The sequence below is a fragment of the Eschrichtius robustus genome, chromosome 16 (genome assembly GCF_028021215.1).
Source record: "Eschrichtius robustus isolate mEscRob2 chromosome 16, mEscRob2.pri, whole genome shotgun sequence".
Taxonomy (NCBI): Eukaryota; Metazoa; Chordata; class Mammalia; order Artiodactyla; family Eschrichtiidae; genus Eschrichtius; species Eschrichtius robustus.
In genome coordinates, this window is record NC_090839.1 from 14,192,748 (window position 1) to 14,205,112 (window position 12,365).

The 12,365-nt window shown below is 43.5% G+C and overlaps 1 protein-coding gene across 2 annotated transcripts in view; it reads right to left on the bottom strand.

Moving 5' to 3' along the window:
- The window catches only part of EYA2 (EYA transcriptional coactivator and phosphatase 2), a 179,049-nt gene that overhangs the window by 142,074 nt on the left and 24,610 nt on the right, over positions 1-12,365 (bottom strand). For both annotated transcript variants that reach the window (XM_068565671.1, XM_068565670.1), the window contains exon 4: positions 9,275-9,391. In XM_068565671.1, the coding sequence (XP_068421772.1) occupies positions 9,275-9,391 (117 nt within the window). The remainder of the gene's footprint in view (positions 1-9,274; positions 9,392-12,365) is intronic.

Below are 12,365 nucleotides of genomic sequence, written 5' to 3' on the forward strand. Positions count from 1 at the left end.
AACAAAGACAAAAACAAAACAAACACCCACAGTCAAACTTGTCAGTCTTTTCATTGATGACGTCTGGATTTCTGAGTCATGGTTAGAAAAGCCTTTTCCACTTCAAGGTTATAAAAATTTTGTTCATTCTTGTTCTAGTACTTTTATAGTTTTACTTTTGATGTTTAAACTGTTGATCCATTCGGATTTTTTTCTGGTATATAGTAATAGGAATGGATCTTTTTTCCCCCCTGATGGCTACCCAGTTGTTCCAGTACCATTCACTAAATACTCTGTCTTTTACCACTGACCTAAGATGCCATCTGCCCCATGTGCTGAACTTCCTGACATGTTTTGCCTCATTCTGGACTGTATGTTCTTCTCTACTAGTCAATCAGTCTATTCAAATACCTGAACCACGCTATTTTGATTATTGAAGCTTTAATGTTTCAATACTGATATGCTTAGTACCTTACCACTCTTCTTTGGTACAGTTTTTCAAGTCTAATCTCCTAGTCCACAGAAAAGGAAACACAAACTGGTCAAAGATCTGAAAAGATGCTCAACCTTGTACGACACACCTAGAAACTAGTAGCACACTGAGATGCTGTTTTTCTTGTGCATCAGATTGGCAAAAACTCCAATGTTAGATTACACTGGGTTGGCAAAACATGCACTCTCAGACACTGCTGGTGGGAGTTTAAACTGATAGGATCCCTATGGAGGGTAACTTGGAGATATCTACCAAATTTAAATAGGGACTTTCCCCTTGACCCTGAAATCCACTTTTGGGAACTTGCCCATCAGATATACTTGCAGAAAACCAAAATGATATACATATAGGGATATTCATAGCCATATTGGTGGTAATTGCAAAAGACTGGAAACACCCAATAAGGAACTGGTTAAATCATTTACAGCACATCATTCAATGGAATAATAGGCATCTGTGGAAAGAATGAGGAATCACTTTCTATAGACTGACTTAGAAAGTTCCCCAAGGTATATAGCTAACTGAAGAAAGTGAAGTGCAGACACTGTGTATAGTATGTTACCTATGAAAACAAAAAAATATACAAGTGTTTTTGCTATAATCTGAGAGGCCATACATTGTGCATTAAAATAATGGGGCCTATGGGAAAAAACAGGGTTGAGGCAGATTGCTCAAAAGCAATGCAACTTAGTAACCACAGCATTAACAAAAGCAATAATAATCCCAATAAAAATAATAGCACAGTGAAAAAATAAATCAGTAAATAAGTACTATACAGAGAAGTGCCACATTAAATGCAGGACTTCCCCTTAAAAAGGAGGTGAACGTATCTTGACGGAAGGGGGTGTACAGACGACAGAGGTGTTGACTATGGAAAAAAAGGGCAAAATGCACAAAGATTGAGGGAAGCTGCAACATAAGTTCTTCAAAAACAGAGCAAATGGCCAAATTGAGGTCAGAGGAAAAATACGGGTCACCAGAGACTGAACTGTATTCCTACAAGGCTTGTTGCCTTTACCTGTGCTATGTATTTTGCATTCAGCTGCTGTTACCATATGTGCTGGGGAAAAATGCCAATGAATTAATGCAGCAGTACCTCCAGTTCTGGCCAAGACTGAGTCCCAGTGACTGGATTTACCCTCCAACAGGAAATAGTTTAAAAACAAGATTGCCAAGACATTGGGCATCAGCTATGAAAGACAATGATCCTTGAGAGGGAGGAAACAAGTGGTGATTGTAAGACCGTCCCAGTGTTGAGAGCTTCCAAGGAGGAGGACCCAGGTGGCACCCACTGATCTCTCTGAATTGAGGAGATGGAGCTGCAAGTCCAGAGAGGCCAAGGTGGTTAGAATTCGCAGAGCAGGGTACCAGAAAAGAGGGCTGCACAGAGAGAGTGTGCTGAAGATTTGCAGAGAGTTCCCGGTGAGCGTTCACTTGAGAACTGACTACCACACGCCTGTGAAAATTTAGTCAAGGCCAGGAGAGAACCACTTGATAAGATTAGAAGGAACAATCCTCAGAGCTCATAACAGAATTGGGAATAGTTCCTGTTCCCACCAGCCCGACTGGAGAACCTCATAATTCATGGGGCATTGGGAGGAATACTCAGACAGGTTTGCCTCAGTGCTGGGAAAATCTGCTAGGTAGAGACAGCTCTAGACCAGATGCTGCTCTGCTTCCCCCGAACGAAGCTTAAAGCAAGACTTGAAAGACCCAATCTACTTCTATGTAACAACTGCATCCCGGAGCAAAGCTCAAGAATATTCACAGGAATAGAAAGATATCGAGCAGCCAACAAGGCAAAATGCACAGGTCTGACATCCAATCAAAACTTATCAAACATGCAAAGAAGCAGGACAATATAACTTATAATGAGGAGAAAAATCAATGAAAACCTCAGAATGACACAGATGACAGAATTAGTAGATAAGCACATTAAAACAGTACTGTATTCTGTCTGTTCAAGGAGCCAGAGGAGATATTGGACATGTTAAGTAGAGACATGGAAGGTAAAAAAAAAAAGACCCAAATCAAACTTCTAGAGATGAAAACTATGTATAAGATGAAAAAAAATGACTGGAGGGTAATTAACAAGCAGATCAGATATGCAGAAGAAAAGATTAGTGAACTTGAAGACATGGTGGGGGGAATATTTGAATAATGGCCAAAAATTTCCCAAATTTGATAAAAACTATAAACTCACAGATCTAAGAAGCTCAATGAACACAAAGCACTAGAATCATGAAGACTACACCAAGACCCATCAAAATTAAACTGCTTAAAACCAGTGATAAGGAGAAAATCTTAAAACAAATGAACCAAGACACCTTTGGAGTTATACTGACATCATTTCCTTGTTTATGAATCACATATGAGTTAGTTCTTGTCACAGAACTATGCAATATAATAGACTGTGTTCATGATTGCTTATATTTGCAGAAGGAAATTCTGGATGGGTTCACAGGAACCTAGTACACATGGTTAAGTATTGGGGATTTAGAAGCTGAATGGCTGTTGGATGAGGGTGGCATAGAGATTTCTGCAGATGTTTAAAGTAGATAAATGCATAACCTGCTCAAAAATTAATATAAAGGAGTAACTTTAAATGTATCTTTTTTTTATTACAAAAGGAAATAACATTGGAAAATGAAGTTGCAAATGAAGCAACTGACAAAGGATTAATCTCCAAGATTTACAAGCAGCTCATGCAGCTCAATAACAAAAAAACAAACAACCCAATCCAAAAATGGGCAGAAGACCTAAATAGACATTTCTCCAAAGAAGATATACAGATGGCCAACAGACACATGAAAGAATGCTCAACATCATTAATCATTAGAGAAATGCAAATTAAAACTACAATGAGATATCATCTCACACCGGTCAGAATGGCCATCATCAAAAAATCTATAAACAATAAATGCTGGAGAGGCTGTGGAGAAAAGGGAACCCTCTTGCACTGTTGGTGGGAATGTAAATTGATACAGCCACTATGGAGAACAGTATGGAGGTTCCTTAAAAAACTAAAAATAGAACTACCATATGACCCAGCAATCCCACTACTGGGCATATACCCTGAGAAAACCATAATTCAAAAAGAGTCATGTACCAAAATGTTCATTGCAGCTCTATTTACTATAGCCAGGACATGGAAGCAACCTAAGTGTCCATCATCGGATGAATGGATAAAGAAGATGTGGCACATATATATAATGGAATATTACTCAGCCATAAAAAGAAATGAAATGGAGGTATTTGTAATGAGGTGGATGGAGTTAGAGTCTGTCATACAGAGTGAAGTAAGTCAGAAAGAGAAAAACAAATACAGTATGCTAACACATATATATGGAATCTAAGAATAAAAAAAAAAAAAGGTCATGAAGAACCTAGTGGCAAGACAGGAATAAAGACACAGACCTACTAGAGAATGGACTTGAGGATATGGGGAGGGGGAGGGGTGAGATGTGACAGGGTGAGAGAGTGTCATGGACATATATACACTACCAAATGTAAAATAGATAGCTAGTGGGAAGCAGCCGCATAGCACAGGGAGATCAGCTCTGTGCTTTGTGACCACCTAGAGGGGTGGGATAGGGAGGGTGGGAGGGAGGGAGATGCAAGAGGGAAGAGATATGGGAACATATGTATATGTATAACTGATTCACTTTGTTATAAAGCAGAAACTAACACACCATTGTAAAGCAATTATACTCCAATAAAGATGTTTAAAAAAAAAAAAAAGTGGTGATGGTTGCACAACTTTGTGAATACAGTAAAATCATTGAATTGTACACTTTAAAAGGATGAATTTTATGGCATGTGAATGAATCTCATCAAAAAATAAATTAACTAAAATACAGGGAAAAAAAGGAATACATGCATGTTCATCATTAAAAAAATTACAGAATCAAAGAATTTTAACACAGGAACGGGCCTAATGGTCATTACATCCAGGGCTTCCCAGTGAGCAGAGAACATTAGTTTGGGCAGAGGGTCCCTGTTCAAGTCTACCTGGGAAAACTGACTACTGAATTCTCTTGGAGAGTCACAAGGTGCATCAGTCTGCAAAGGCTCTGAAAAGTCCTGGAGTGAAGACATCTAACTTCATGCTACACACTATTTATCAAATGTATTTGATGTATTTGACAATGACCTTCCCCAACCTCTTTATTTTTCAGTGAGTATTTGTGAGCGCTAGAGCTGTGAAACACAGATTGTGAAAGTTCAGTGACTTGTCCAAATTCGCACAGCTTGCTGGTACCAGAAATGGTGCTAGATTTCACAAGTCCAGCACAAACTGACCTCAGAGGTCTTGGGCTGAGACCACTGGCTTAGACCCTTCCACTGGACTTTTGGTTTTCCTACACATCCTCGAATCACACGTTTCCATGTTGCTCCTGAATGGCTCAGGTTGGGTTCCGAGGTCAGTATTAACAACCCCTGCCTTTGGTAAATACAAAAGTAATTTCCATAGAAAAAGGCGCTTCCACGGTTTTTAAGGCCCCCCTTTAATGCAGATTTCACCAGAAGGGGGGTTGATGCTGATGTGGGTGGCTCAACAGCCTCAAATTGGTATTCCTCTTTTCTCTTACCAAAACTATTTCCTAAAACTAAGAGTTCAGGAAAGAGAAGTGAATTTGGGAAAAACATAAGACCCTCAAATCTGAAACTAGGATAGAAATAACATTTTACATTTGTAGAGCACTTAGTTTGTGTCAGTGCTGTTTGAAATATTTCACACACATTAACTCATTTAATTATCACGGCACCCCATGCGTAGGTACTATTCGTATCCTCATTTTACAGGGGAAGAAACCGAGGTACTAGGAAGTAACTCAGCTCAAAGTCACAAGCTGGTACATGGACTGCACAACTGGGAAGTGAACTCAGCCTGACTTCAGAGTTACAGCTTTTAACTCTCATGTTACAGAAGCAATGAGAGAAATAATAAAAAGTACACCCAGCCTTGATGGACCTCATCTGATGTGCCCACGGTCATTCCATCTAGTCCTCCAACAGCCCCATGGGGTCATCTCTCTTGCTATAATGCTAGTTCCACAGGTGAGGAGAGCGAGGCCCGGAGAAGCCAAGCGCCTCACCCAGGTCATGCCTTGGGACACAGCCTGACTGCAACCGGGTCCAGGGCTCTTAACCCCTCCGGGGCACCAGCAAGTTCTTACACCACACTCTCAAGATGTTCTTTTCTTCTCTTTTTAACCTTTGTGGTCACTTCCGTGAACAGCAGTGTTTTAGCAGGAGAAGCCAAAATGGAACAACAAAAAAAATCAAACCCATAAGAAATACATTTCAGCTACAAAAACTCCGGGTGAACTTAAAAAAAGAAAATAAACAACCATGAAAAAGCTAAAGGAGTGCCATGAACTTCTCTCTTCTACGTTTACTGCACATTTGGTGCGGGGTAATGCTGTCTAAGCAGATACAGATCTCCAACCAGGGCCTTGTGGCAGGGGGAGAGGCCGAGATGGCTCTGCTGAAATTTTTGGAAGTTTCTGAGATCAGGTAGAGGACCTAGGGAGAGGCATCCCAGCTTACTTAATGCTTGATCTGGGACCCTACACAAGCCACTCTGCTGCGGTGCCTCAGTTTACGCATCTGTAAACGATGGAGTGGTCTCTCTCTACTCAGGTTCTTTTTGCTTCTATAAAATGATGATTTTAATTCTTAGAAAGGAAAAGGACTCGGCTCAGCTTCTGAACATGGACCAGTTTTACGCCAAGTCGGTACTTTCAGGCCTAAAGCTCAGTCTCAATCTCCTTCTTCATTCCCTTCTTTGTCCAAAAAACTAAGCTCAACCAACGTCTTCCATTCTGAAATGCACACAGAGTAGTTGGAGAGTTTATTTCTCCTCTGGAACAACTTGAAAAAAAAGGTTAATAGGAAGCACATGGGCATGGTGTGTGAGCCTTCTATGTGTTTGTGTTTGAAAAAAAAATACTTAAGGAGGAATATGTCAGGCTTGCAAAACGCCTGGGCTGTCTCAAGAGCAGTTTATGGCCATTAGCATTAGACTGAAGGCAGTTAATTGGGACAAAGTCCAGCTGGCATCTGGGCCGTGAAGACGATAAGAAAATAACCTGGACTATTCCCGTGGTAGGGTGGGAACAGAGCAGCAGATGTTTTTCCATTTGTGAGGGGCTGATGGGGATGGAGGCGGGTCGTGGGGTCTAGGCCAGGGCTCATCCATGGAGGATCATCTTCTAGATGGATCTATGAGAGTGTGGAGGGCAGGGCGGTGTTGGGGTTACGTGCCTGGGCTCTGGAGTGGAACCACCTGGCTTCAAATCCCATTGCCACAGCCATGTGACCTTGGGCAAGCTACTTTACCATGCTGTGCCTCAGTTTTTCCACCTGTAAGATGGGGATACTTACAGAACCTACGTCACAGGGCTACTGGGAAGATCAAGGGGAATGGTGTATACGTAGAGCTAGGGCGGTATCTGGAGTCCTGAAGGAGTATAGGAAATAGCACTTGGAGGAAACAGCATAGGCTCTGGAATTCTACTCTGAATCCCAGCTCTCAACACTTATTGGCCCTGGGGTCCCTGGGTAAGTCACTTCCCCTCTCTGAGCCTCACCTTCATCATGTGTAAAGCAGAGCTGATGCAGCCCACCTCCTATGGCTGCTGTAAGGACCAGAGGAGAAATAACATATTCTCTATGCCCCAGTCCAGGGAGGCCTCCTGCTTCACTTTCCAGTCTCATCTCCCCTACTCACTACACCCAGGTTCAAGAGTCTCCTTTGGACTCTTTCAACACTGCGAGCCTTTTCCTGCCTCCGGGCATTTGCCCTTGCTGGTCCCTCTGCCTGGGCTGTCCAGTCTCCAGCTACTCACAGGCTGGCTCCTTTCCCTCACTCAGGTCTCCCTAACCACCTGGGTAGCGTCCATCACCACTCCTTTCATCATGGCCCATCACACCACCCTGTTTTGGTCCTCCACGCCATTTAGCACAATCTGTAACGATTGATTTACTTAATTGATCATTGTCTATCTCCTTAGAAGCCCTGAGGCAGTCCGTTCCATTTCTATAGGAAAAGCTGAAAAAAACTGGTTGAGATTGACCCAAATGCAAGTTCAAGTTCACTGTCTTCACAAGCCTTTATGATCAGGATTGTGCCATAATTCACTCCCCATTTGAGGAGGGGTCCCAGCAGCTTATTCCCTTCAGTGGGACTCAGAAAGCCCGCCCGGGGAGACAGAGATGACAGCCGAAGCACAGGAGGCAGGAGGTACCATGGCGAAGAGCAGGCTTTGAGCGAGGATTGGCTTTGGGAATTCACCAGACCCCCAAGAGACTTGATGCAACCTGTTTCCCACTGCGCTTGCAATAAAATCTAAGCTCTTTGCCCTGATGCTGGGCAGGTCAGGCATTCCCTCTATGACGCAGTTTCTCCTCCTATAAAATGGGAATTATGCCAGAACCAACACTTCGCAGTGTCATGAAGTTTGTATGAGATGATTAGCCACCTCTTGTGGCACGTGGTGAGTGCTTGGTCAATGTTAGCTGATGGTGTCATCAACAAACTCTGTTGCAGATCTTTACATGGAAGCTATTCCAAGGTCTGGGCATTAATGCTCATCACCCCCTTTCTTTTACGTACCCCTAAGATCACAATGCTTTTTCCTGAAAGGCTGCCCTTGACATCCATTTAAATTGTTTCCTTAATTAAAAAGACGAAGCGGCAATACCTGCAATTTTTTTTTTTTTTTAAAGAAAAGTAGCACCATGCATTAGCCCACCACCTTGTCATTGCTCTTTCAGTTTTTCATATTACTTTTCAGACTGTTGGTGGTCATTTTTACCAGCTTTCATGAACAAAAAAAATATCAGGGTGAGGATCCCCCAAATTACTGCCACCGGCCCTCTGCTCCATGTATCAGCTCCAACATGCTCCCCATGGGGCACCAGAGAAGAGAAGGGGCCTTTGGATGGTAACAGAGTGCAGGTGGGCACAGGAGAATCCAGCAGGCCAGTTTCTTAGGGTATGTGGGGTGGGAGTCACACACTGGAGTTTCTTCCCTTTCTAAGGCTACCCAATGGGGATGCAGAGCCCAGAACTTCCTGCCTGGAATAATAGCTCCTTTACCAACTGTCTAGTATTCCCAACACCAGGCATTTCTCTGAGTCTACAATGGACTTGCCTGTCCCAACACAGTTAAAATCAAAGCCAACACCTTCCCTCAGCCCTCAAGGCCCTGCATGATTTGGCCCTGCTCTCTCCCCAAGGCTCTCTCCTCTCACATCCCCCTGACCCTGCTTCCGCCCCACTGGCTCCTATTCTGTGCCTCGAACACATTAAGACACTTCCCTCCATACAGCTTTTGCAACGGCTCTTCCCTCTGCCTGGAATGCTCTTCCCATAGGTCTGCACATGGCTGGTTCTGCCTCATAGTTTGGGTCTCTGTCCAATGTCACGTCTTCAAAGAGCCTTCCCCGATGACTCTATCTAAAGTTACCTCTCCCACCTCTCCTGACCCCTCAACTATTCGTCACTCTCTGTCCGAACACCACGTTTACTTGCTTCATTGCATTCAACCCCTTCCGAAATTAGCCGTCTATTTGCTGCCTTGTTGATTGTCAGTCTCTCCCTCCTGCCCTGTAATTGCCATGAGGGCAGAAGTCGTATCTCCTCTGTCCCCCACTGCAACTCTAGTACTTGAGATAGATCCCGGCACACAGTAGGTTCTCAGTAAAACTGCTAAATAAACGAATGAACGACTGGACACCCAGCTCAGGCAGCGCCTTAGAGACGGCAGGGAGGGGCCGCAGCGCCACACTCACCGTGCATCTGGTAGGTGTACGGGCTCTGTCCAGTGGGGGCGGTGCTGAAGCTGGAGCCATAGCTGAGGAATCCACTCTGGCCAGGGGAATGGTTCAAGCTGTCTTCTGTCTTGATGCCTTGGAAGGAGCAGAGAGAAGCATCAGGCACACATAATTAGGATGCTTCCTTGTCACCCGCAGAAGAGCTACTGCGTCAAGAGAGCACGTGGTTTTATCAGCTTCCAGACTGGCTGCGAACTGGTGATTTGTGAGCTGAAGTTAGCCTACACACGTGTCTTGCTTGGCCTGTGTATTTTAAAGGAAAATCTGAAATTGGCTGTTTTTGTTTAAAAATCAGGAGATTTCTCCAAAAAATCTAGACTTACGGCTTCTCTTGAGCAATAGGATGACCTAGAAACCTCACCCCTGTGTTCCCGTGATGACAGGCTGCCCCCGTAGCTCCCGATTTGTGTGTTTCCCAGGTCACCATGGAGCCCATATTGTCTCTGAGACACGGAGGCTAGTTTTAAGGTACTATTTTTTCATTGCCGTTTTTTTGGTGTTTTTTGCTTGTCTGTTTTTACATCCTAGGACATGTTCAAAAGTGAGAAAGGGAAAGTCAGGCTAAGAGCATCTCCTATTTTGCACATGCAGTCAGCTTCAGGCTTCCTGCCTGGCTCTGAGGGTAGTGAGTTTACAACCCCTTACTCCAAGGACTAGCTCCATGTACGGCTTAAAAGTACATCAGGATTTGGGGTGAAGGTATTACATGAACCACCTCTCCTCTGTAAAGATGATGCCACTTCACCCTAAGACACACTCTCCACTCTTCTCATGGGTGGACCTGCTTATCCAAAGGCCACAGTTACAAATCTGCCTCCTGCTTCAGCCAAACTCTGACATGCTTCCCCAAGGCACAGGCACCAATTCCATGAGCAACTGGCTGGAGAAGGAATTGTATTGAGGGAGGAGGCTGATCCGCCAGTGGCCCATACATGGTATTTTTATTGAAAATATAATCAACTTTGCTTACCTTTGTCTTATAGGTGTACAATAGTATTTCAATACTATTTAAATGTGCATTTTTTAAAAAGAACTCTGCTAGTTCTGGGGATGGTTTTGTAGCTATGGTTTCCCTCCTTCTCACCCATTCACCCCCATAAATAAAGAGAATGCTTAGCGACGTGAAAATGATGGATTTTGAGTCAAGTGGTCTGGGCTGGAGTCCAGGATGGTTTGCTTCATTACTTGGTGACCTGGACAGTTTCTCCTTCAACCCCAGCCTGGAAGTCTCCTCTCTTATGAAATAAGATGCTGATCTCCACTGGCAGGATTGTTGGGAGATGAAAAGAAGGGGAAAGAATGAACATATAAAGCTGTGGATGAGGTACTCAGAAACACACACCTCTTTCATCTTCACAACAATCCCATGAAACAGGCAATACTACTTTCCCTATTTTAAAGATGTGGAGACTGAGGTTCAGAGAGCCAGGCCACTCGATCAGCATCTTGTAATCAGCAGGTAACTCTGAAGTCTAGGTTTTCTTTTCCTTCTCGATACCTCTCAATAATGGGTGTGAAAGGATTTTCTGCACTAGACGGTGCTCAGCTTCAGTGATGACACTGACGACAGCAACGAGCAATATTTATACGGCACCTTCTTTTGCTTCATCTGCCAGGGATGGTTAACGGTGTATTCAGTACAGTCTGTCTCCTGGTGCAACTAGAGTCAAATCTAAACTCCTTGGGTGACGTGTTCCTATATGGGCTCTGCTCACCCCTCTGACCTCTGCCTTCTCCAGGCTCCCTCCTCACTCTGCTCAAGCAGTGTTCTCAGTCACTTCACTCATTTTACTGGCTGAATGGAAATTCAAAGTAAGGAATATCACTGCTCATTCAGCCAGTCTCCTGATGATGGATTCTAGGTCTATTCCAATTTTTTTTTTTTTCTATCACAATCCAAGATAGAATGGCCAAAATTAAAATGTTTGTCTAGGATGGATACAAGAAGAGGAATTGCTAAGTCAGAGGGTACATACATTTTTCATTTTAAACTAGATACAGACAAAACTGCAAGAATGTGTCTTTAGACTCAGGGCCTTTGCACGTGCTGTTCTCTCTGCCCTGGAATGCACTTCCCTCCACCCCCTTCTTTATCGGGCTAATGCCTTCTCATCCTTGATTTCTCAGCTTAAATGTTGCTTCCCCAGAAAGGCCTTCCATGACCTGAGTCAGCCCCCTGATTACTCCCTCCAGAGCACCCAGTTTTTTCTATGGCTCTCATCACAGTTCATGGGCTTAACATCTGTTCTCTCCTTAGGCTGAGAGCTCCAGGAGGGTGGGGGCTGGGCTTGGCTTGTCCACTGTGGCATCCCCACACCTGGCTCAGTGCCAGGCACACAGCAGGTGCTCAATAAATATCTGTCGAATGAATGAATATGGAAGAAAACAAACAAAAAAATTTCACCTCTCCTTCTGTTTGGTGAAGTGGATGGATCATAAAATTCTAACCCATGAGAAAGGGGAGAGAATACGGTGGAGGCACACAAAAGGCTTAGTTCTGTAAATCAGGGTTGCCCATATTTGGTCCATGAACCAGTCACCAGCTCATGATGAGAAAGCACAGAAATTGAGAAGTAAGTATTTAGAAACTTTCATAGCAACTTGAAATTGCTATGGCATCTAAGGTCATATCTCTAGGCTTCTATTTCGTATGAGTTTTTTAAAAATTTCATTTTTCTAGTAATTATTTTTGTTGCATTTTACCAAAGAGTCAGTCCGTGATGAATTAGAAATTAAAAAGCAAAAAACCAAAAACTGGTCTTTTACCTCCAGGTGAGAAGCACTGCTCTAAGAGATTCAGTTCAAAGGAAATCTGGTGATGGTCTGGTCTGAGGACAGGCTGGTGGCATCAGCTCTCCTGCCCTCTAAGCATTTCTCATGAATATCTTTATGGCAAAGAGAACAAGGCCCCCAAAGATGCTCAAGAACTACCTACAGGTTCCACTGTCTTCAGCTCATGGGAGCACAGAAGGGAGCATGTGCATTTCAAAGAGGTTGTCAGCCACAGAGATGCGCTGGGCATTCATTCATTCATTCATTTCACAAACAT